The 25271-nt window shown below is 36.0% G+C and overlaps 2 protein-coding genes and 1 long non-coding RNA gene across 4 annotated transcripts; 1 reads left to right on the forward strand and 2 right to left on the reverse strand.

The window, feature by feature from the left end:
- The first annotated feature begins 738 nt into the window (after nucleotides 1-738).
- LOC110635589 (protein TIC 40, chloroplastic) lies at nucleotides 739-15811 on the forward strand. Of its 2 annotated transcripts, none has more exons than XM_021784981.2 (14): nucleotides 739-1155; nucleotides 1277-1382; nucleotides 1530-1587; nucleotides 1701-1718; nucleotides 3467-3788; nucleotides 4597-4703; nucleotides 4834-4897; nucleotides 6659-6728; nucleotides 6958-6998; nucleotides 7528-7573; nucleotides 9186-9280; nucleotides 9966-10069; nucleotides 10141-10188; nucleotides 15461-15811. In XM_021784981.2, exons 1-14 carry the CDS (start codon nucleotides 909-911, stop codon nucleotides 15515-15517), a joined length of 1383 nt encoding a protein of 460 aa, XP_021640673.2. In that variant the 5' UTR covers nucleotides 739-908; the 3' UTR covers nucleotides 15518-15811. The 2 variants fall into 2 exon arrangements, with proteins under 2 accessions (XP_021640673.2, XP_057994639.1); XM_058138656.1 differs by having other exon boundaries at nucleotides 742-1155; nucleotides 4834-4963.
- A 123-nt stretch (nucleotides 15812-15934) lies between these two features.
- On the reverse strand, nucleotides 15935-18762 carry LOC110635590 (psbQ-like protein 3, chloroplastic). Its single transcript, XM_021784982.2, has 3 exons — nucleotides 17451-18762; nucleotides 16764-17264; nucleotides 15935-16142 (listed from the first exon to the last, which is right to left on the reverse strand). The coding sequence occupies exons 2-3, from the start codon at nucleotides 17205-17207 to the stop codon at nucleotides 16047-16049; spliced, it is 540 nt and encodes a 179-aa protein (XP_021640674.1). The 5' UTR covers nucleotides 17208-17264; nucleotides 17451-18762; the 3' UTR covers nucleotides 15935-16046.
- Nucleotides 18763-22765: 4003 nt separating this feature from the next.
- LOC110635584 (uncharacterized) lies at nucleotides 22766-24994 on the reverse strand. Its single transcript, XR_002491176.2, has 2 exons — nucleotides 23300-24994; nucleotides 22766-22973 (listed from the first exon to the last, which is right to left on the reverse strand). It is a non-coding gene; the product is annotated as an uncharacterized LOC110635584 (long non-coding RNA).
- Between the last annotated feature and the right edge of the window lie 277 nt (nucleotides 24995-25271).

Genomic DNA, 25271 nt, shown 5'->3' on the forward strand with positions numbered 1-25271 from the left:
ATACTTATTCAGCATCATATTTATTAAAAGTTAATTCTTATATGTTAATAAAAGTAATTGATTCAAGGGAATAATTGTTATTTGTTATAGTGATTTGATTCATTTTATAATAGCTAAAAGAAATAGTTACTAATAAATTTATTTTGGTAAAAAAATACTCTTGAAAAAAGAGTTTTTAGAGATAGAGTAAATTAATAATAAAATCAATGAATAATGAATGCAGCTTTATAATCAAAATGATATAATGATTAATGGTTTGCAAAGTAAAATTAAAGTGTTTAAAGAAAAAAAAAAGAAATGAAATAGTTTGTTTGGAGAAAAATTTGACTATACAGGGAAGGAAGAATTTGATTTTATTTTACTTTGTTATGTTTATAGAGTTGTGTTATATTGTTTTGCAAATATACAGTAAAGTGAACAGATTTTGTTAATTTTGACTTTAATATACATATGAATTATAATGAGATAAAGTAATGATATCTATAAAATAAAATTTAATTTGTAATTTCTAGGTGTTTAAGTATACTAATGGATTACTAACAATAAAAAAAATTTAAATATCAATTAAATAAAAAAATTAATTAGTAATTATATCAATTTTAGGGTGTGATTAATAATTATACAAAATTCAAAATTTAATCGACTTGTATTTATTTATTTTTTATTCCGTGGGCTATGGTCCTAATCCGGATCTAGAACTACGTCGTTATTGATATCGGATCGATCTGGTCCGCTTATGCCAGGTCGGGTGGGTCAGTCTAATTGATCATTTTCCCGTCTTCCCTCTCTCGTCATCATCTCAGCCTAAGCAGCCTAGTGCGCTTCTTCTTCATTGAAACCGCAAAGACCAGTGAAGAAAACTTTCTCTTTACCATTTTCCCTTGTCTACTTGATTCTTTCTAAGGAAAATGGAGAACCTGAATATGGCGCTACTCTCCTCTTCCTCTTCTTCTTCTTATTATTCTTCTCCAAAATTGGTTTTGGGTTATTCTACTTACCTCAAAAACCCTACTGCTACCCTTCAATTCTCTAGAACCAGAGCCCTTCCCTTCACTCTTAGGAATTACAGGATTGTGCCTCACAGCTCCAGAATTTCCATCTCTGCTATGTCTCACCCTCGCGCCTCCACCGACCCTTCCAGAGTTTACAAAGATAGTAAATTTTAATCACTCTCTGCTCTCTCCTTGAACGAACTCATTTAAGCTGCTTCTTTTATGCCTTGATTGCATGTATGATTTGAGTTCTATTTTAATCTTTTTATTTGTGATTTGAATAGGGAGATTAGGTGCTGAATACTTCGCGAGCATTTCTTCATCGACCGGTCAGCAAACGTCTTCTGTTGGGGTTAACCCACAGCCACTGCCACCTCCGTCTTCACAATTGTAATTATTTTACATTTTTTTTTTCTTTGGGGAGGAGAAGGGGCGGATGTTCTGGATAGCAGTTTTTTGAATTTTACTGGGTTTTGCTTTTAATCTTGGATGATGATATCCTCCATTGGTTTATACCCTTTCCAATTGTGTTTGTAGCGGGTCACCTTTGTTTTGGATTGGAGTTGGTGTTGGACTGTCCGCACTTTTTTCATGGGTGAGAACAAGAACTATTTGCTGCATTCACTATTTTATGCGTTTTATCTGTTCTTTCATTTGTTGTTTTTTCTTCCTGCTTCATTACATCAGTATATTTTGATCAAATTGCAGGTGGCTACGAATTTAAAGGTGAGTGTTACTCTTGCGAGGTACAGATATCTGCTCTTTTTATTTAGTTTAACTCCAGTATTACTGGGATTACTTATGATTGATGAAGCAATTAATTGATGAAAGGAAATTATATATGACAACAGCGTGATTGTTGTGTGAAATATAAAATATGCATTGAAAGATCCTATAATTTTTTAATATACTCTTAACGTTGATGTGGTTTACTCGGGAGACCTTTGGGTTTTGTTGAATTTTTAGTCTTATTACCTTGTGACTAAAATCCAACAAAATAAGTTTTAATCCCAAACTAGCTTAGGTTTTGTACATGGATCTTTTCCCCTCATTAATCTCTGTTTATGTTCAAGCTTGTTATTAGTTGTTGCATTATATAAATGATTTCTTTTATGGGTTTACCACTTCTGACTGAGTCATGTTTTTGTTGTCTGAAAACCCTTTAAGTTGACCAACTTGTTCGAAATGGCTGCCTCTCCCATATCTCTATGGGCTCACTTGTTTCTTATTTGTTCTACTATGTATTTCTTGGCATTCATCTTAACATCCTTGTTTTCAGTTTTCACAAATGGTTATTCTTGGAACATTTTTCTTCAATAGAATATAGTTGGTCTAATCCTGGCTTCATGGGAACTTTATGTTTAAACAAATTATGTTTCTCTGTCTAGTTCTTCATTATTTGATTTTACCTTATTTCTCTATTCAATTTGTTAACAGAATTATTCCCTTTTTCTACCATGGGAAAAGGCTCATTATCTTACATTTTGTTACCTTTTAGGTTTAATCCATGTCATGCTTTCCTTTTTTTTTTTTTTTACTTTTGGCCATTGGGTTGCTAGGTTTGATCCATTTCATTTGATGCTTATTGATTTCATTGCCTCAATTTTGCAACTCATGCATATTTGAGTTTGGATCATTGGTTTGTGAATATATTACAGTTTCATTTGTGGGAATACTAGTTTCATTTGGTAAAAACATGTGTTGACTTTTGTTATCATAAAATAGGATAGTTCAGGGATTGAGATCTTCTGTTCTTCTTGTTCTTTTCCTATCCTCATCAAGTTTTTTTTTCCTTTTATTTTAATTTTGTGACTGTCACTCTTTTGGCATCCAATATCATGATTTTGCAATCTTGAAATACCTGTTGCATGCCTTCTTTTAGGGATGCAAATTTATTTGAACATTGTTACTGTAAATTTTTTTACTTCTTTATCCATTGTTTTGATCTTACATTTTCTTTTCAAATATTTGAAGTTTTTATACCAGATACCATTATGTTTCATGATTAAGTGAAGCTTCTGGCAAGTTAGGTTTTCCTGTGAGCTGGTGTCAAATTCATTCAATTTAGTTCCTCAGGGAAAGTTCATAAATGTACCTTTTATAATCAACTTTCCAACAATTAACAGATCTCTCAACATGATGTGTTCATTTCCAGTAGAAATAGTTGTATGCTTTTTTCTTCCCTTGTACTTTGTTCCTTAATTATATTGTTGACTTATCTGTGACTAATTATTCTTGCCCTGTCAAATATGTGATGTTTTGGCTTGTTATATACTTGTATATCAATATCAATAATGTCAGACAATACATGCTCTGTTTTATTCATCCAAGAACTTTGGATATAATATAATGATAGCTTTTTCTTTTATTACTATTGTAATCCTGGTTCATTTCTGTCTTTTTATATTGCAAAATACCTATGTTATAAGACTGAATTAATTTTGAATTTTTGAAATGTTGATGTTTTCTTTCAGAAATATGCCATGCAACAAGCTTTCAAAACTATGATGAACCAGATGAATACACAAAATAACCAATTCACCAATCCTGCTGTTTCTCCTGGTTCACCCTTTCCATTTCCAATACCTCCTGCATCAGGACCTACTAGCTCACCTTCATATCAAACACCATCAGCATCTGGGGCTGCTACCTCCCCTTCATATCCAACATCATCACCACCTCCAGTTGCATCTCAATCTACAATCACTGTAGATGTTCCTGAAACAAAAGTAGAAGCAACTCCAGTCACCGATGCCAAAGATGAATCAGAGATAAAGAAGGAACCTAAGAAATATGGTATAGATCGCTGCTTGCCAGTGCCATAGACTTTTATAAGCATCACTGGTTGCCACTGCCATGGAATTTTAATTACGTACAATTGAGTTTTACTTTACGATGTCTACTTGCCAGTGCCATAGACCTTTGTAATTGTCTCTGATTGCCACTGCCATGGAACCTTTAGTGATGCACAACTGAGTTTTACTTTATGGTATCTGCAATGTGGGTGTGCTTATAAGTAAATGACAAATATCTAGTTATTATTTTAGGGTGGGGTTGGGTTGGTGGTTGTGGGAAGGGAAGAAAGCCTATTTCATTTTGGAGGTGTCTTTTTCTTTTTGCTTTCCCCTTCCTAAACTAAAAACAAATTCTAGTACTCTCAAAAACAATTGATCCTTGAAAAATTGATGTCTGAATGTGCAAAATGTAATGGATAGGATAAAAACTATTATTGATGATTTAAGAACATGGTTGTTGAGATAGGGTGACTTGCTGAAGGAACTGAGAAGGGAGTCCTCTTATAGCTGCACTGTTCTCTAGGAGGCTAGTGCCATCCTTTGATGAATTCAAGGGAAAAATTCTAATGTAAATGGCTATCATTTGGATATTCTGTTGCGGGGAACAACATTGATGGTTGTCGTGCTGCAAAAAGGTTTTATAGTGCCCTATGTGCATGACAGTAACTCAAGCCTATGCTACCTTACATATAGGAGATTGTGACATTCTCCATTCTCTTTGTTTCTTTGATTGGGACTTATAGTATATTGTTTTTAGAATTTAAGGAGATGTTTTATGTGAGGAAGTCTAATGCAAAATATATTTGCAGCTTTTGTAGATGTCTCTCCTGAAGAAACTTTTCCAAAGAGTCCTTTTATAAGCGATGAAGACATTTCAGGCACAAGCTCATCCAAAGATGCTCAGTTTGCCAAAGAAGTATCTCTCTCTCTCTCTCTCTCTCTCTCTCTCTCTCTCTCTCTCTCTCTCTCATTTTTTACTAGTTTTAGCACTACACTAAGTCTGAATTCATGATGTTTGGAATTAATCATTTGAGCTTTGAGTGAAGGTTTCTCAAAATGGCGCTGCTTCTAACCAGGATTCCAGTGCTTCTTATGGTTCTCAATCTACTCGTAAGGAAAATTTCAGTTGCAACTTCTCTGCCATTGAGCCCTTCTCATTGGATTTCATGCTTTTTGGTACTATATGTTAATGAAGAAATTTATCAATTCAGGACTTCCTCGACTGTGAAATTAGTAATATGCAATATCTAGATTAATTTGGTTCTAAGATTGAGACTTTTTATTTATTTATTTATTTTTTTATGAATCATGACTGTTAAAGGCGGAGAGAGGCATTGACCAATAGAGGGGTGCTGTAGTTTGGAGGACTAACAAGAGGACGTAGAGGGAAGCGCTAGTGCAATGGAAAACCCTAATATCCTTCATTGAAGGAATTAGTGAAGCTTGTTAAGATATAAATAATTGGTAGTGACTTGAATATGCACCAGATCTATTAATAGACAGAAGCCATAATATGATAGTAAGGCCTCATTTGGTTTGAACATGTCTGCTTCTTTTTATTTATCAACTTCTAGGAAGTATAAGAAAATATAGTTATATTCCTCATATATCAATACAAATTTATTTTAGGAAAGTATCTAGATATTATTTTAGGTAATCTCTTAATCTCATTCAATGTTCCCTGAGGTAGTTGCACTTATTAATTTCCCTCTTTGATTTTTTAAGTTAATTATGTGGTTTTGAGGAACTTGACAAGTCATAGGGAAATTTGGGTTGACTATGTTTATTCTAGTGGACCAGGCACAATGAGTTTCCCACGTCCTAGGAATTTCAAGTTCCTAAGATAACTTCCTGCTATACAAATTATTCCTAAATATCTACTCTTATGTATGAATCAATTAGACAGGCACCATATGATTTGCATGTCTGGGCATTTTGATATCTTCAGCATTGCCTCTTTCTCCACAAAATCCTACATGTTGCAATCTGCATACACTCTGGTCAACTGATCTATGTCTACAGGCTGAGAGTGTGAAAGTTTCACTTGAAAGAGGTAGATAGATGTTACAGAGTATTTTTGTCACAAACGTTAGTCCTTGTGCAGCTGCATTTCTCTAGAACGCAAGCAATTACTGTGTGTGTCTCTATAACTCTCTCTTTCTATATGTGTGTGTGTGTTGTTCATAAATGGTGTGCTTTCCTCTCTCTCTCTCTCTCTCTCTCTCTCTCTCACTCCATTTGCACTTACCCTGTGAGTTTTCTTCTTACTAAATCAAACATCAGTCTAATCTTATTATCTAGTATATAGGGATCTGCACCTTAAAAGAATCCTTTTATGGAGAAGATGGACAAAGGATATCCACCTTCTTTAATTTTTGTTTTTGTTTTGTTTTTTTTTTTTTTTTTCTAATGATACTAAAAATCATCCAGGAAGTGAGTGGCCGTTTCAGGAATATTATCACAAATTTATTCTTGAAATCCCATAGCTTGACATGGGTGGTTGGGTGCATGCAGATGTCAGATTATTTTTTGTGCATGTGCATTCATTTCTATGCACTTTGGATAGCTATTCCATTCAGTTTAGTGAATCATCAATCTAAATCAAGATTTATTGGCTCTTGACATTATATTGTTCTCATAAAATGATATGGTGCAATTTTACTTTTATATCTGTTGGGAGGTGTTATAGCTTTGGTTTGATTTCACGTGGAAGTTTACCTTTGTTTTGATCCCCCTTTAGCTTCCGTCTTTTTCTTTGTTGACACTCTGATACTTGATTATCATTTATAGCATTTACTTCCAATTTGGAATTTTTTGATATTTAAAAGAATCCTATATAAGTTCATATTTGTTCATGGACTGGTAAAGCAGGTCCTCGCTTATCTGTGGAGGCTCTGGAGAAAATGATGGAAGATCCGACTGTGCAGAAGATGGTTTATCCGTAATACGTCTTTTTTACCTTGAAACTTTTTGTGCTTTTCTAGTGTGATGGTCCTTTGTGATGATGCTTCATTTTTCTTTTGTTCACCTGTTTGGCTAGTAGTCTTGTCGTTGCTATTTTTTTTTGTGTGCGTGTGTGTGATTGATAAGGTGAAATTGTTTTATTCTTCTTAAGTTGGCTACCTTCATTTCTTGTTTTATTTAGTTTAATTCTGTTGATATCATTTCAGATATTTACCAGAGGAGATGAGGAACCCTTCTACTTTCAAATGTAAGCTGAACCTTCATTGATGTGTATTCTCTTAAGGCTGAAACTGGTTATAGCCATAAAAAGAATTGCTAATAAATAGTAGTTTGACCACTATAGTTCTTTTGGTTTTTTAACAGTTTTTGAAGTCAGATGTGGGAATTTTAAGTGAAAGTTCGAATACAGTCAGCCAGTTTTACATATTGGGAATTCATGTCCCTTTTTTTTTCTTTAATTTGATTTTGGGTTGGTACATAATCACAAATAGGCATGATTTTACCAGTTATTTATATGTTTCCTAGTCTTGCTTTTTCCCCCTTTTCTTTTCTTTCTTGTTTTCTGTTGGGCAGCTACTTTTTTCAAATTTCAACAAGGGTATATCATATATGTTTGTGCAACTTAACTGTTGCGTTAATTTTGCATAATATTCTTTATCTCAGCTGACACCTGGGGTTCAGTTCTCTCCATACAAATGCACATTGGACCTAGTTAGCATGTTTGCCGACAATTTTTTATATTTTTGTTTTTTTTTTCTGATGGCGTTATTTGATAGGGATGCTGCAAAATCCACAATACCGTCAACAACTGGAAGACATGCTGTAAGCCCTACTTCCCCCTCTATTGTGCTTGTGATTGTGTTTGAGGATACTTGATTGTTATGACTAAGGAAGTAGAGTAGTTAGTAAGTTTGGAGGGAACTATGAGAATTAACAGCAAGGGAGGAAGTAGTTATAAAACTGTTATGGAATCTGTTGTAATCAGTTGAGTGTGTCTGTGACAGTTACCAAGAATTAAATACCAGAATTATCCGTCTTCTGCTCTATGTTCTCTCTAAATTTTCTCCCCTTTCCCCTTTCTACTTCTTTTCTCAACCCAATCTCTTTCTAGCTTCCTTTCTTTGTTTGTGGATTAAATGCAGGTCTAATACATAACATTGATATTCTAATGTACAAATTCTGATTCTTTTTGTTGCGAAAAATAGCAATATAGAAAGCCGTTCATTTTACTTCTTTGGTAGCATGTGTGCATTTGGTTTGCCCTGAAAATTATCAGATATACAATTCTTTATGTTGCTTTTCTTGATGCTATTTTGAAGTAGCTCTTGTTTTGGTTTCTTAAGTTGTCAACTAGTGAATTAGATGGTAATCTGTATTGTTTCTCTTGTTGTACAGGTTAAGAGTCCGAGAACAATTTTTGTGAAAAGTTATAAGTCACCTTTCTGTTTGTGTAGCATTAGCTTCATTTATATTTGACTTTACAAACATAATTTATCTGGAGAGGCTTCATTTTTTCTGCTGTTAGTGCTTTCAAGTTTGATGCTAACCTTAGTTGGTTCTTTTAAATATGATCTCCTCTGATATGACACCGGTTGCATGGGTATTGCAATTCCTCTTCCCTACCACCATTGTGCTACCTGACTGAGCATGAGCTGAAGTTGGAGCTAGGTCTTTATGTTGTGTATCGCCAGTGATGAGAATGTCATGCTGCCTTGCCCCATTAAGTCATGAGTTTCATCAATGATGCTGTTTCTGGTGATTAAACTAGAAGGCATTGTTCTGTCGTGTTGTCCTGCTAGGTGAGCACAATGCCTTCCCTGGTCAAACCCATTCCTACCCAAATCTGAGTTAGTGATGGTGCAAAGAGTCTGCCAGCCTCACACAATTAGTTCCTTGGTCATCTTTTCATTTCAATCCTCTGCCTTGTCTCTTCAAGTTATGCTTATGTCTAGGTCTCTTGCAAGGCCACAAGTCACCAAATAAAAACTAAACATGATTTGAGGTGGAGTTGGGGAGAGAGTCCTGCCATTTGTAAGCTATTGTGGGACAAACAAACTTGTCCAAGAGGGAATGAATAGATATGAGGTTGAGGTATTTTCATGGAGATAGTCTTTTGGTTTGGGGTTCCTGAATACTGAGCATGAAGTTTTGGTCTTTAGCTTCCATTACCTGCCTTTCCCGTGTATATTATTTCTGTTTAAAGGGTTGGGTGTGTCACTCATTTACAATGTCTGTTGCAAGCGGTGTACAAGTGGTGTTGTTAGGTGTTGGGCCTTAAAATTCATGGTAGAGATATTAATTTAGCACTCAGTTTTCTGATTTGTTCACTTTAATTTTTTTTTCTTTTTAAATTTAGGTCTAGCAGGTTCCTATCATGCTAATATGTTTTCTTATTCAGATAAATGGAGTTCTTTGCTCTTCATGTTTGTTTCAGGAATAATATGAGTGGAAGCGGTGAATGGGACAACCGGATGATGGAATCCTTGAAAAATTTTGATCTCAGCAGTCCTGAGGTCAAGCAGCAATTTGGTGAGTTTTGGGCTCCCCTAAGTTATCGTCTGAATGATAAGTATTGAAATTTGACAGATCAGTCATATTTACATTGCTGTTTTTTTTTTCCTTTCTTTTTTTATACCTTTCTCTCTCATCTTCACTTTTTTTTTTTTTCGTCTCTATATCTCCATGTCCTCATGTTTATATAGTGTGTATAAAACTTAGTTTAAATTTTGCAGTTCAATCTCCTGAATCTTTGGGCTCAACGTGCTAACTTGATCTCATTGCATTTTATAGTGAATTATTTATTCAATTTTAAGCATTCTGCTGTAACATAATTAATGTTGTTGTTGGCTTTTTCCTACGAATTCTATTACTAATTTTCTCTCCTCTGTCAGCATTTTCCTATGACTTGGTTCCTTTTTCCTTTTAATGCTGATTAGACTTATCAAATGGAGATCTATTCATGAACGGTGATAAAAACTTGTTGAAGCATGAAATTAAAATACCTACTAAGATGACAGTTTCATATACACTTGCTGAGCATTAGTTATAGATATTTCCCCACTTTATAAATTGAAGTCTTTATTATTAATTTTAACTAAAAGCCTGGATTCAAATATTTGGATTTCAAATTCTGTATTCAAATGGAACCTATGTTAATTTAGTTTTGATGTGTATTTCACTATTTTTTTTTTTCCTTTGCATTTACATTTTGCAGATCAAATTGGCCTTACCCCTGAAGAAGTAATCTCAAAAATCATGGCTAACCCCGATGTTGCCTTGGCATTTCAAAATCCTAGAGTTCAACAAGCCATTATGGATGTATGTCCTAGATCAATTATAAATGAGGTTAACCTTAAAAATGACTTTGTTAACGTTTGTTAGTTTTGCAGTGTTCACAGAACCCGCTTAGCATAGCCAAATATCAGAATGACAAGGAGGTATAGCCAAACTCTTCTATTCTAAGACATACTGTATCATTCAAAATTATTATTATTATTATTATTATTATTATTATTATTATTATTATAGAAAGAGGTGATTTTCCTTAATTTCAATTAATATGTACATGGGTATATATATGCAATTGATTCCTATAATTGTGTTTTACTAATTAGGAAGGAATTCTAAATAAGAAATTCTAAATAAGAATACAGAATACAGAATATACAGAGAAATAATATAGTGATTGACTTTCCATAACACTCCCCCTTAAGTTGGAGCATAGATGTTAATCATGCCCAACTTGTTACAAATGTAGTCAATCCTAGCTCTATTCAGAGCTTTTGTGAAAATATCTCCTAATTGCTCTCCAGTTTTGATGTGTCCTGTTGAGATGATCTGTTGTTGAATCTTTTCATGAATAAAGTGACAATCAATCTCAATATGTTTGGTCCGTTCATGAAACACCGGATTAGAAGCAATATGGAGAGCAGATTGATTATCACACCACAATTTCGCAAGCAGGGAGGTCTTAAAACCTGTCTCATCTGGTAATTGAAGTATCCACATTACTTCACATACTGATTGTGCCATGGCTCTGTATTCGGATTCAGCACTAGATTGAGAAACTACACTCTGCTTCTTGCTTCTCCAAGACACCAAATTTCCTCCAACAAAAATGCAATATCCAGTAGTTGACCTCCTGTCAACCTTAGATCCAGCTCAGTCGGCATCTGAAAAACATTCAACAGTCAAATGCCCATGATTACCATATAATAAATCTCTTCTTGGAGCGCCCTTCAGATAACACAAGATTTGTCCCAAGGCTTCCCAATGAGTAACAGTTGGGGAAGACATAAACTGACTTACCACACTAACGGCATAAGCAATGTCAGGACGAGTGAGGTAGTTCAATTTTCCTACCAATTTCCTGTATCTTTCTGGATCTTCAAACTACTCACTATCCCCTGCTAACAGTTGTAAATTTGGAGTCATCGGTGCACTACAAGGCTTAGCACCTAATTTTCCTGTCTCTGTTAATAAATCGAGGACATATTTTCTTTGAGACAAGAAAATATCCTTCTTACTTCTCATAACTTCAATACCCAAGAAATACTTTAACAATTCCAAGTCTTTGGTCTGAAACTGGGTTTGGAGGAAGGTTTTAAGAGATGAAATACCTGCAGAGTCACTCCCAGTGATGACAATATCATCCATATAGACTACCAGGAGAATTAGACCAGCCTCAAATTGCCTATAAAATACTGAGTGATTACACTTACTCTTTTGCATACCAAATTCCTGTATTGCTTCACTGAATTTCCCAAACCAGGCCCTAGGACTTTGTTTCAAGCCATAAAGAGACTTTCGAAGCCTACAAACTTTAACTAACTCCCCCTGAGTAATAAACTCAGGTGGTTGCTACATATACACCTCCTCCTGAAGATCACCATGAAGGAAAGTATTCATGATATCTAATTGGTGCAGGGGCCAATTATATGTAGCTGCTAAAGAGATAAACAAGCAAACAGAAGTAAGTTTAGCTACAGGAGAAAAAGTGTCAGATTAGTCAACCCCATATGTCTGAGCATATCCTTTTGCTACAAGGCGTGCTTTTAACCTAGCCACTGAACCATCAGGATTTACCTTTATTGTAAATACCCGTTTGCAACCAATAGCTTTCTTACCAATGGGCAAAGGTAACAGTTCCCATATACCATTAGCATCTAAAGTCTCCATTTTCTCTTTCATAGCAGCACACCAGCCATGATGAGACATTGCCTCACCAACATTATTAGAGATAGGAACAGAGTCTAAAGAAGTAACAAAACACCAAGAACAAGAAGACAATTGATTATAAGAAACAAAAGAAGTGATAGGGTAAGTACATGAATGTTTACCTTTACGAAGAGCAATGGGTAAGTCTAGATCAGAATCATGATCAGTATGAGGTATAGGATCTCCCAACGAAGTAGCTGGTGGAGGATCTGAGTTAAGAATCTCCGATCTCCTAGAATAAACATGAACAACGGGAGGTCGAGTAGGTCTAGAGACAGAAGGAACAGGCTTTGGGAGAGGACTAGACATTGGTTGGACAATATAATATAAGAGATCATTCTCCTCCCCCTGACTCTCATACACAGATGATGGAGGAAAAAATGGAGTGGACTCAAAAAATGTGACATTTGTAGAAACAAGATAACGATTAAGAGTAGGAGAGAAACAGCGGTACCCTTTTTGGAGCCGGGAGTACCCAAGGAAGACACATTTGAGAGACTTTGGATCCAATTTAGTAACCTGTGGACGAACATCACGCACAAAACAGGTACAACAAAAAATACGGGGTTCAACAGGAAACAAAGATTTTGTAGGAAACAAAGTAGTATAAGGAATATTCCCATTAAGGACAGAAGACGGCATACGATTGATAAAAAAACATGCCATAGGAACTGCATCCGCCTAAAAGTGTTTAGGAACTGTCATATGAAAAAGAAGAGCATGAGTTACCTCAAGAAGGTGCCGATTTTTTTCTTTTGGCCACGCCATTTTGGGATGGGGTATCCACATAGGAAGACTGATGAAGAATGCTATTTTGTGTCATATAAGACTGAAATTGTGTTGAAAAGTATTCTTTGGCATTGTCACTTCTTAATATGCGCACAGAAATATTAAATTGAGTTTTGATTTCATTACAAAAGGCACAAAAGATAGAAAACAATTCAGAACGATTCTTCATTAAATATAACCAGGTAACACGAGAGTAATCATTAACAAAAGTAACAAAATAACGAAATTCAGTTTTAGAAGGAACAGAACAAGGACCCCAAATATCAGAATGAACTAACTCAAAAGGGAATGAAGCCCGTTTATTGACTCTAGACATAGAAGGCAAACGATGATGTTTTGCAAACTGACACGACTCACATTCAAGTACTGATAAAGATTGAAACTGAGGACACAGCTTCTTCATGGTAGACAGAAGGATGACCCAATCTACAATAAGCTTCAAGAGGTGTTAAGATACTGGAGCAAACAAGCGACCGCGGTACATGATTTTCCAGAATATAGAGACCACCTGACTCACGTCCTCTACCAATAATCTGCTTCGTCGTAAGATCTTTAAACAAACACTGGTCAGGAAAAAAGGAAACAAAACAATTTAAGGTACGAGTAAGTTTACTAACAGAAATTAGATTAAAAGAGAATTTTGGTAGACACAAAACAGATGACAAAGAAATTGACGAAGTCGGGTTCGCAGTTCCATAACCTATGACACAAGAAGTAGAACCATCAGCTAAAGTAATTGTAGAGGAAGTGAGATTAGACTGAAAAGCAGATAAAAGACTAGAATTACCTGTCATGTGATCTGTCGCACTTGAATCAATAACCCATTTGGATGAGGAAGACACAAGGGATGTAGTTGATTTATCTGACTCAGCGATCGCAGTGACAGGGGAACTAGTAGGCTTTAGAGATGCCTGATACTGGGAAAACTGTGCAAAATCCTCTGCAGATACCAAAATAGTTTTCTCAGAGGAAGATACTGTAGAATCCTCTGCTGCCATATTTGCCATCTGTGATAGTTGATTTTTTCTCTAAAGTTGCGGACAATTATATTTTGTATGGCCAGGCTCATGGCAATAATAACAAATGACTCCTCTTGAGTCCTGATTAGAACTAGCCTCTCTATTACGCTGATTACTTCTGTTGTCTGTAATTCTTCCTCTACTTCCTCTTCTATTACCCTGTTATCTATTTGGATTACGGCTAATAAGAGCACTACTGGCAGGCTGTGAAGATTGGGTACTTTCTGTACGAAGGACCCATGTGAACGTTTCATGCAAAAAGGAAATCTCAGAACTGGAGAGAATATGAGATTTAGCAGTCTCATACTGTGAAGGAAGGCCTGCAAGAAAACTCATAACAGCCAGTTGCTCCCGTTGGGCTCGCTGAACTTTTACATAAGGACTAAAAGGCAACAATACATTAAGTTCCTCATATACCCGTTTAAAATCCATAAAATAAGCCGTGAGAGACTTATCCTCTTTCTCAGTACGGTAGAATGCCTTACAAACATTATAAATACGGGAGATATTCCCTTTACCAGAATACAAAAAATCTATGTAATCCATCAATTCCTTAACAAATTCACAGTGATTAACTAAACTAATTACCTCACTGTGAATCGAGTTCCGAAGCTGCAAAAACAACCGAACATCCTCCCTTAGCCAAGTTTGTCGTGTATCATCAATAGGTATCTTTAGTAAGGTGATCATCCTTATCAGTGCTACGCAAATAGACCCTAACAGTCTTACTCCACTCCAGATAATTCGAACCACTAAGTTTGTGTTCCTTGATCTTAGTCATCACCGGAATCATATTAGAAATAATATTCTTATTGTCTGTCATTTGTTGAGACAAAGAAAACTAACCGAAACGCTAATCCAAAGTGTTTACAGCAGCAAAATAACCCAAAATCACAAATCAAGCAAATACCGAAATAGGATCTGAGAGCCAAACCTAAGAAGTCCTTTAATGGTGTACTGGATCAGGTAGGTAACAGCACAGTGGTGGAATGAGGGGGTTGAGGCGACGCCGGCGATGTTGATCGGAGTCGAAACGGCCGGTCGGTAGCTAAGGTCTCTCTTGAGCTGGGTGTTGAGAACAAATAGTCACTCTAGATAGATGACCTGCTCTGATACCGTGTAGAAAGAGATGATTCTCCTTAATTTCAATTAATATGTACATGGGTATATATATACAATTGATTCCTATAATTGTTTTCTACTAATTAGGAAGAAATCCTAAATAAGAAATCCTAAATAGGAATACAGAATGCAGAATATACAGAGAAATAATATAGTGATTGACTTTCCATAATAATTATTATTTAATCTTTTTTTACCTGTATCTTTTTTTCCCCCCTCCCAAAGAGTTCATTGTCCCTGGATTAATTTTATATTTTCCATCGAGTACCTAACTTTCAAAATTTTCTTCAAGTCTACTCAATAGATGCTTTCGGGGTTTTAATTTATTTGAAACACTTGAGATGAATTTTCAAGAGATTGCTGGCGATCAAAATTTACTTGGAAATTTTAAGTTATATGAGTTTTTCCTGCCCCCTTGAATGATGGCATTCTTGCGTTCTTTGACTTGTATCTTTAGTTTTCTGTTTCCAGTAACCATTTGGCCTAATATTGTAACTTCCATAAATGTACTAGGTCATTAAGCACCTGAAAATGTGTATTTGACGCTCTATTTTCATTTTAGGTTATGGATGTCTTCAACAAAATATCAGAACTCTTCCCAGGGGTGACAGGTTCTTAGTCTCATCACTTGTGCAGAATTGCTGTTCTTGAGGATAAATATGCTGATGGGTTTGCAGCTGGTGAGCAAATGGCAATAGAGCCTGCTGGATTGTTCACTTCTCATATGAAAATGGTTCCAAAATTTTTGGATATTGCCCCTCCTTTCCCTTTGACTTTTTGTGCAAATAGGGCATAGTTTCAGTTTAAATTTGTACAAGGCCTTTGGGATGTTCTTGTAAAGTTACTTATCATTAGCATTTGTTTTAAGCTAGAATATCTCTCTCCCCTCTAAATGAGTATATCTTGATTTTTAGATCGTTTGTGTGTGTGTGTGTTCCCCCACCCACCCACCCACCCACCCACCCCCCCCCCCCCCCCCCCCAAAGACTCTTTACTTATTTTACTCTTATCAAAAACCAATTTGAACAGTGCTCAGTTTACTGAAAGTATGTAGGCGATATTAGTATCATTTCAATTGTCAAACATTACATTACAGGCCAAAAAACTACAAGTATACTGTTTTTACCAGAATGGAAGTGTGATGTAACTTATATTCTGCCCAAAATGTCATCAAGGGCCACCACAATATTTCCGTAGCACTGCCAAACAAGAGAGGCATTTTGGTCCCTCGCTGCATAATCTAGCTGCAAAATCCATTAAAATAGGATATTATGTCTTTAATATTTGATTAGTAATCCAAAACTATAATCAATGGAAAACAGACATGCAAGGAGATTTGCATTAATGAAACTTTTGTTCCTTTTATTTTTTTGGTCGAAGGCATTAATAAAACCGTGAACCTGGAAATTACTGTCATTTTAATTATTTTTTTTTTCTTCAAGGAAGTTTGGTGCTCGGGTTTGTGCTGCTGTGCACAACCCTCTAAGAAACAAAATACAATTGTTTTGAGGATTTTCTCTCCTGCTGCTTTCTCAGTTAAGCTCCGTTTTCGTTCTTGGGGTACTATGCTGCCAAACGCGTTCTTCACAGTTCAAGAAAAGGGTTTATTATCATATCTTTAGCATATCATTTAGAATTGTGTCAAAATTGAAATTATTTTATGATAAAATATCCAAAATAAATTGAATTCTCGCACTTTTGAGGTTTCCAACCACATTCTACAAATGATTTTGTTCTGGCATTACTTGGTAACATCACTGAATTTGAGGAGCCAAAAATCTACTTCGAGTTAAGAGGTGAACTTATAAGAGAACAAGAATCATTCTAATAACCGTATAGAAGATGATGTTTTAGCAATTACTTACTTTGGTAACATTATTGAAGAGATCAGAATAAAGCTTCCTGAGGTAAGGCCTCTCACTTCCTGGTTTGCTTTGGATTATGGTATAGAAGTCATGTTTCAAGTTTGAAGAGCTCTTTCGCAGCGCCTTCTGAGCTTCTTGCCAAGACTCAGACTCCAAAAACGCTTTAATATCTAGCAAAGACTGTGCATGACTTCTGATCTCTCTCTCTGCCTCTTCAATTGTTTGTTCAGAAGCTAGAATTCTCCAGTCTGCCGCAAATGCAATTTCTGCTTCCCTTGCCAAGAGAATTGAAGCCATTGCTGCTATTGATCCTATTCTTCTACTGATTCTGGTTTGGAGGATCTTTTGAGGAGGGAATGGCTTCTCCTTAGCTTGAAAAGAGGATTTTAGGTAGCAGACGAAGGTTGGTAGATTTTGTCTTGAGATTAATGGCCTTAATGCCATCTTTCTTTATCAACTCTTTAACACAATCTCACTACTTATGCTCCAATAGAATATTAACTGCAAAATAATAATAATAATAATAAATTAATTTTTGGGTTTCTTCGAGCAAATTTGCTTACTCCAAATAAAACATAAATCTTGTAAGTTTTAAGATCAACACCTAAAGATTAAGATAAGGCTCCAAGAGGAAACAAAAAAAATCCATACGTCAAACACAGCACACAGAGAGAGGCAAAAAATTACCGTTGGCTTAGTAGTTGGGATGTCTGAGGTGAGACTTCACGTTCTGGAAACTGAAACTGGCAAATTCTCTTCCAGTTCTTCGCAACCCAAAAACGTTATCCATTAGAATTTTTATTTTTTATTTTTGGGGGAGAAAAAGACAAATGACCTTTTTGTGGAATGATTTTTTTTATATATAATACGTTAAACACGTCAGCAATTAATATGCTGTGATGCAGCGGCACCCACAGTAGCACCGCTGCTATATACACAGCCCCTAACAGCTTTACGCGCGCATCTTCTTTCTCTGCGAAAAAGTGTAGCAGAACCCATAAACAATCTGAAGGTCCTTCCTTTCCACTCTTTTCCTTCCATGTTTCCACCTTCAGCTTTTTCTTTTTTCCCTCTTCCTGTTTATATACTGCTATTGCGATTATATTTTCTGTTTGATTGCTGGGAATTAGCAGCGGAAAAAGCAAAATCAGGGATGGAAATTACAATGGGTGGAGAGAAGTTCCGCTGATTTTTCCAGGGAATCATTAGACAAAGTTGTAAGACGTGTCAATGGGCGTGGATCATCATGGACAAAAGGAAATGGAAACAAGTAGTCGTGGATACGAGGGTCGCATGGAGTGAATTGATGGGGGATATTTCAAGTATTCTCTGAGGAACAAAGATGAGGCAACAAATTGTTGAAGAATTCAACACCGCCTTTCATATTCTAGAATTGCTTTTTCTAGACTTCTTTATCTACTCTAGAATCCATTAAATTCTGGTACCATCAACCTTGGAGAGGACACGCCATTAAAGAAGCGTCAATAATCTTCATCACCTTTTTAACATGTGGGCCGTATTGCTTTAGTCACCGCCATTGAACTATTATAAATATGTGTTTGTGCGCGCAGGCGTTGAATGCAAGAGTGTAAGAAAAAGTAAACATGAGAGCTTGCAATCAAGTGTGTGTGCCGTGTGAACAAGTGAGGTGAGTGAGGGAAAGTCTTGTGTGTGCTAGTGTTGGCATGAGAGAGAGAAAAAATAAACGTGTGCCGGGAGTTTCTTTTGAGTTGTAAACTTACCGTTTAGTCTCTACTAATAAAAAATTTCTTTCATATAAGTCCATTTTCATCCTCCAATTTTAACCAATGGTGTCAGAAAGTATTATTAGAAAGATCCCAACACAAATGATATAGATTTGGGAGATGGTTCTACTTCGATTCTGAAATCTGCAAGCAATCATCATCTAGGTGATGATGGCACTAGGAGGGTGACTATTGAATTGAGTGAGTCTCTTGATCTTACTAAGCAGAAACCTGTGATTTAGATTGATTGAATAGTTTGTTGTAATCATTAATCTTTAACCATTGTCAATTGTTGCAACAGTTTGATAAGTTATAAGCCAAACTCTATCAACCTGTACATATATATATATAATGCAATGCATTTTAGCTGTAAAGTTACATGGTATCAGAGCCAATGCCATTGCAAATTCATTATCGTACCTATTCCAATATCTGCATTTCCACCATCGTCTTCCTCGTCGAATCCTTCTCAATACATATCTGTCAAACTTAATTCTTCTAATTATCTCCTTTGGAAGACACAATTGTTGCCTCTTCTCAACGGGTATAATTTGTCCTAACACATCTCCACCACTACCGTTCCTTCGTCTCCAGCACTTAATCACAACACCACCCTGAATCCTGCTTATCAGATTTAGTAGCGCCAGGATCAGCTAGTTCTCAGCGGCATCTTCTGCTCACTATCTAATCTTCTCCTCACTATCCAACACTATTATCCCTCAGGTTATTGGATTGATAACAGTAAAAGAAGTTTGGAATAAGCTTGCTGTCATTTTTAGCTACTGGAAGTCGCACCCAAATTTTGCAGCTTCGTGAACAGCTCAAAAGGTTGGCCACAGGTACCAATTCTGTTGAGGTACCTACAAGCTACGCAACTATTTGGTTTATTCATCTCTAGAGCATCCCATTTTGAGCTTCATGCCTACACTGATGCTGACTAGGCTTCGAATCTTGATGATTGAAAATCGATAACTGGCTATGCAATATTTATGGATTCTAATCTCTTCTCATGGCTGTCTAAGAAGCAATCGACAGTGGCCAAATCCTCTACTGAGGATGAATATCGTGCTATAGCTGTTGCCACACCTGAATTAACGTAGATTCAGTTTCTGTGGCATGACATTGGCCTACAACCAGCTAAACTCCAACATTAAAGTGTGATAATGCGGGCGCAGCATATCTCACAACTAATCCCATCTTTCATTCACGAATGAAAGATGTTGAGGTTGATTTTTATTTTGTGAGAGATAAATTTGCAAAACATGAACTACGGGTACGGTACGTTCTCACAAAGTCATTGTCAAGGTGCAGACTGATAAAATTGTAGATGAAAAATGAAAAATGAATCTCTATTTCACCACACATGAATGAATACAAGAGAAAGTTTATATACAGTAGCAGCTAGCTAACTAGTGGTCCAAGTCAGCAACTTATAACAAACATTTCCAACAAACTAACTGTACGACAAACTGAGCTAAATAATTTACAACCAAAAAATTTTAGCGTCTTCTACATCCCCCCTCAAGTTGGATTGGGTGGCAAAGACACAAGATTCAACTTGGAAGCAAAGAATTGGTGTTGATCTACAGATAAAGGTTTCGTAAAGACATCTGCAAGTTGCAAATTAGAAGAAACATGAACTGGAGCAATGAAACTTTTTTGCAATTGGTCCCTCACAATGTGACAATCAATGTCAATGTGCTTAGTTCTCTCATGAAAAACAAGGTTAGCTGCAATATGAAGAGCAACCTTGTTGTCACACTTTAAATGAATAGGCAAATGAATAGGAAACTGTAAATCCTTAAGAATATAGGAAATCCAAAGCAATTCACACACTGTTGAAGCCATGGGTCTATACTCTGCTTCAACAGAAGATTTAGAGACAGTGGACTGTTTTTTAGTCTTCCATGACACTAAAGAATTACCAAGAAATATATTAAAGCCTGTGAGAGACTATCTTGAGAAATTACATGAAGCCCAATCAGCATCGCAGTATGCTGTCAACTGAAAATCATTAGCTACTGGAAATACAACCCATGAGCAGATGTAGATTTTAAGTACCTTAAGACATGCATAGCTACATTCCAATGGGGTTGTCTAGGTGCTACCATAAATTGGCTTAAATGTTGCACAGCATGGCTAATGTCAGGCCTGGTTAAATTGATATATAAAAGTCTCCCTATCTTCTATAAGCATCTGGAGAATCCAATAACTCCCCTGTATCTGTTGAAAGTTGCAGACCTTTAGGTAATGGGAAGGTGGCAGGTATACAAGACGACATACCACAATCGTTTAACACATCCTTAATAAACTTCTTTTGACTAAGAATAGCACCATGTTCAGACCTGGTAACCTCCAGCCCAAGAAAATATTTCATGTACCCAAGGTCTTTGATAGTAAACTTCTCATTCAGGGTTGTCTTAACATCTTGAATTGCATTCACATCAGTACCAGATATGATTACATCATCCAAATAGATCAAGAGAACCAAGAAATAAGTACTAGTGGACTGTGTAAACAAACAATAATCATTTTGTGACTGAACAAAGCCCAATGATTTGAGAAAGGAAGTAAACTCCACATTCCATTGCCTACTGGCCTGTTTAAGCCCATACAAGGACCTTTTCAAAAGACAAACTTCATTAGGCTTAGCTTTAAAATAACCTTGAAGTGGTAACATGTAGAATTCCTCATCCAAGTAACCATGTAAAAAAGCATTGTTTATATCCAGCTGGTAGATAGGCCATTTCCTAGCTGTGGCTAAGGCTATGAACAACCTAACAGTAACCAGCTTAGGTATAGGGAAGAACCTCTCTTTAAAACCAATCCTTCTATCTGATTATATCCTTTGGTTACTAAACAAGCCTTAAACCTTTCTACCTCTCCATTAGGTCTATATTTGACCTTATACACCCATTTTGACCCTATAGCTTTTTTACCCTTAGGAAGAGTTGTCAAAATCCAAGTATCATTTGCTGCATAGCCTTAACCCAGTTAGGGTCTGTTGAAGCTTGAGCATATGTGACAGGTTCTTTAATCACAAACACAGAGTTTAGGTAAGATAAATGAGATGGACTTAACAAGATTTGAGGAGGGAAATTACATGCATTTGTAACAGCTATGTTCTAAGAAGTAGCAATAGCCATACCCACAAAATCTCTTAACGAACTTGGTTTAACAACATTTCTAGTAGACCTTCTAGAAGGAACTAAAGAAGGTTGAGGTGAAGTATCTGGATTTGGGACAGGACAAGACGAAGAAGCTGACTCAGAAGTGGGGGATTGGAGTTGTGAAAAGGAAGGACTAAAGTCAACAAAAGAAATAGGTAGAGGAAGAACTAAAGAATCAGAAGAAAAAGAATTATGAAACTGAGGATCATCTTTGAAAGGGAACTTATCTTCATAAAACAAGACATCTCTATTCACAAACACTTCTCCAGTATTTAAATTGTATAATCTGTATCCTTTGTTATTACTGGAGTAACCAAGGAAAACAGCAGGAATAGATCTATTAGAAAATTTATCCTTGTGAGAATAGACATTAGTAGCAAAAGACAAACAACCAATAACTTTCATATGACTGTAATTTGGTGCCTGATTATAAAGTTTTCATAAGGTGTTAGCCATGCTAATTTCTTAACAGGCAACCTATTAACCAAGTAAGTTGCTGCTAAAATACACTCAGACAAAAATTGTTTAGGTAAATGGGCTTGCAACCTCAAGGCTCTAGCTAGATCAAGCAAGTGTCTATGTTTCCTCTTAATAATTCCATTTTGTTGTGGGGTATAGGGACAGGTTTGTTGATGAATAATACAATGGTCAACAAACAACTTTCTACAGGTAGCACTTAAAAATTCTGCCCCATTGTCTGTCCTTACCTCCTTTACTGAAACCCCAAATTGATTTTTTACCGTAAGAACATATTTAGACAAATCATGAACACACTGAGATTTTTGCTGTAACAAAAAGGTCCATGTACATCTAGTACAATAATTCGCTATTGTAAGAAAATATCTTACCCCTGTGATAGACCCAAATTTTTATGTGCCCCACAAATCAACGTGAATGAGATCAAACTTGTTTGCAGAAAGAGACTCACTGGTTTTGAAAGGAACTCTATGTTGCTTAACTAAAGGACAAATAAGACAATTGGTTAAGTCATTTGTGATAGTGAAACCAGGTAAATGCTTTAATTTTCCTACAGATGCATGACCTAGCCTGTTATGTATGAGAGTAACATCAATGGTAGAAGAGGAAGTAGAACACAAAACACTCTCTTTATTAATATCAATTTTGAGAGAACAAGCTTTAGAGATAATGGTATTTACATAGGAGAAAGAAGACAAGGAATTATGAAGATGTGTTAAACATTTTTGAATGATACCAGGAGAAAAACTCAATTTGTCTAATTTGTAAAGGCCTGCTGCTTCTCTTCCCACAGCTAGTACTTCCTCGGTCTGCAGGTCCTGTATTACACAACAAGAAGGATAAAAGGTTAATTTGGTGTTTGTGGATTTTGTCAACTTACTTACTGATAAAAGGTTGTATTTGAAATATGGCAAATAGAATGTGTCTTTAAGAACTATGGTTGAATGTAAAGTAATGGTTCCAGCTTTGGTGACTTGATTAAGAGTACCATTTGGTAGAGAAACCGTAACAGGCATTTGAAGGTTATGGAAGGAAGTGAAAAGTTTTTTAACTAGGGTCATGTGGTCAGTGGCTCCTGTGTCTATGACCCAAACACTATCATCACATTCTCTTACACAACTGACACTAACAGAGTTAATTTTACCAGCAAAATTCGTTGCATTCTAACAAGTGGAACTGCAATACTGTCCACTTGTAGCATTCGGAGTATTGGTTGAAGACAAACCCTTTCCTTTAACCAGTTTTTGAATTTCCTACTGTAGAGAACCAAGCATACTGCTCAACTCTTCAATTTTTGAACTTTCTCCATTTATCTCAATCGGAGTATCAGAAACAAAAGTGCCTTCTGCTATGGCAGCCACCTTATTTCCTTGTCCAGCATTTTGTTTATACTGCTTAAAACTATTCTGTTGCCCTTTATTTCTAGTTTTAAACCAGTCAAGACATCCAATCAGCTTGAAACAATTTTTTCTAATGTGCCCATCCATGTCACAATAGCTACAATGGCCTTTTTTAGGGTCATACTTATTTTGTTCCTTCTTATATCCTTGAGACTGACCTTGTGACTTTGAATAAAGAGACTGATTCATTCATCTTAGAAAATTACTCAATACTTGCTTTTGTGTCTCAAATTTCAACACTGTGGAATACGCTTTATTGATGGATGGTAGGGGATCCGTTAACAATACTTGATTTCTAACAGAATCAAAGCTTTCATTAAGTTCCGTCAGAAATTGCATCAACCTATTTCTGTCAATCAGATATGCTATTTCTTTTGCTACACCACAAGTGCACGAAGGCAACACTTAACAGATCCTAACTCATCCCACAACCTTTTAAGTTTTGTAAAATACGCAGTAACTGTAGCATTCTCCTGTAAAATAGAAGATATCTGCCTGTGCAATTGATAGATCAAGGCACTATTACTCCTATCATACCTCTCAAAGATTTCCTATCATAATTCTTTTGCTGAAGTTGTATAGATAAATGCATCAACCAAATCTTTTGTTATGGCATTAAGAATCCATGATGTAACCATATAATCACAACGTTTCCACTGCTCAAATCCTTCAGTTCCTTCTTGCAGCATTGAAATTGATCCATTAACAAATCCTAATTTCTGCTTCGCCCCTAGGGCTATTCTCATTGCTCTATTCCAAGAGCAAAAATTTCTTCCATTCAGAGGAGTAGAGACTTGAACCATACCTGGATGATTCGAGTTTTGCAAATACAAAGGATCTCCAGTAGTTTGAACTCCATTGACCTGACCTCTCGCATCTTCTCTCGTAGCAATTTCACGGACTCGATTTTCTTCCATCCTTAGAAAGTTTTCCCTAATTTTTCCCTAATTCTTCGATTGTGATTTCTTGGTAACCGTCACTTCAAATCCTAGATCTCTTCCTGCTCTGATACCATGATAAAATTGTAGATGAAAAATGAAAAATGAATCTCAATTTCACCACACATGAATGAATACAAGAAGAAAGTTTGTATACAGCAGCAGCTAGCTAACTAGTGGTCCAAGTCAGCAACTTATAGCAAACATTTTCAACAAACTAACTGTACGGCAAACTGAGCTAAATAATTTACAACCAAAAAACTTTAGTATCTTCTACACAGACATGAGCTCTTGGTTCCAAACTTTCAATTCTACCAGTCCCTGATCAGAATTGAGGGAGGGTGATAAAGTTTATCTAGATTGATTGAATAGTTTGATAAGTCCTATTGTAAGCCAAACTCTATCAACCTGTGTATATATGTTTACGTAAAGATAATGTAAAGCATCTTTAGCTGCATAGTTACAACGTGTTCATCGAGCTACCCCTGAAGAACAGGTGAAATGCATTTCTCTGAAGGAATAAAAAGCTTATATTTTTCCTCCTCTCACTAACGCTCCCTTCTCCTGCAGGAATTAGCAGAGCTTGTGCATAAGGTTCACTTACTTTGTCTACTTGCTAGGGGCAGAACAATTGACGGTGCTTGTGATGATCCTCTTATTCAGGTTGGTTTTTCTTTCTTATGGAATTCATTTGTTCCAACCAACCTCCTAGCTCAAATCATATAAATAAATTGAACTTTTAGACATGGAGAAAAGAAATTCTTTAACCAAAATATCA

The sequence above is a fragment of the Hevea brasiliensis genome, chromosome 16 (assembly GCF_030052815.1).
Source record: "Hevea brasiliensis isolate MT/VB/25A 57/8 chromosome 16, ASM3005281v1, whole genome shotgun sequence".
Taxonomy (NCBI): Eukaryota; Viridiplantae; Streptophyta; class Magnoliopsida; order Malpighiales; family Euphorbiaceae; genus Hevea; species Hevea brasiliensis.

What these genes read in the sequence shown, in the direction of transcription:
- LOC110635589 (XM_058138656.1), top strand. Translation starts at nt 909, where the DNA reads ATGGAGAACCTGAATATGGCGCTACTCTCCTCTTCCTCTTCTTCTTCT. An exon ending in GAAGGAACCTAAGAAATATG is followed by an intron (nt 3,789 to 4,596) that starts GTATAGATCGCT and finishes ATATATTTGCAG; the next exon opens with CTTTTGTAGATGTCTCTCCT. An exon ending in ATGCTCAGTTTGCCAAAGAA is followed by an intron (nt 4,704 to 4,833) that starts GTATCTCTCTCT and finishes CTTTGAGTGAAG; the next exon opens with GTTTCTCAAAATGGCGCTGC.
- LOC110635590 (XM_021784982.2), bottom strand. Translation starts at nt 17,207, where the DNA reads ATGGCATTAAGGCCATTAATCTCAAGACAAAATCTACCAACCTTCGTC. An exon ending in TCTTCAATAATGTTACCAAA is followed by an intron (nt 16,143 to 16,763) that starts GTAAGTAATTGC and finishes TGGATTTTGCAG; the next exon opens with CTAGATTATGCAGCGAGGGA.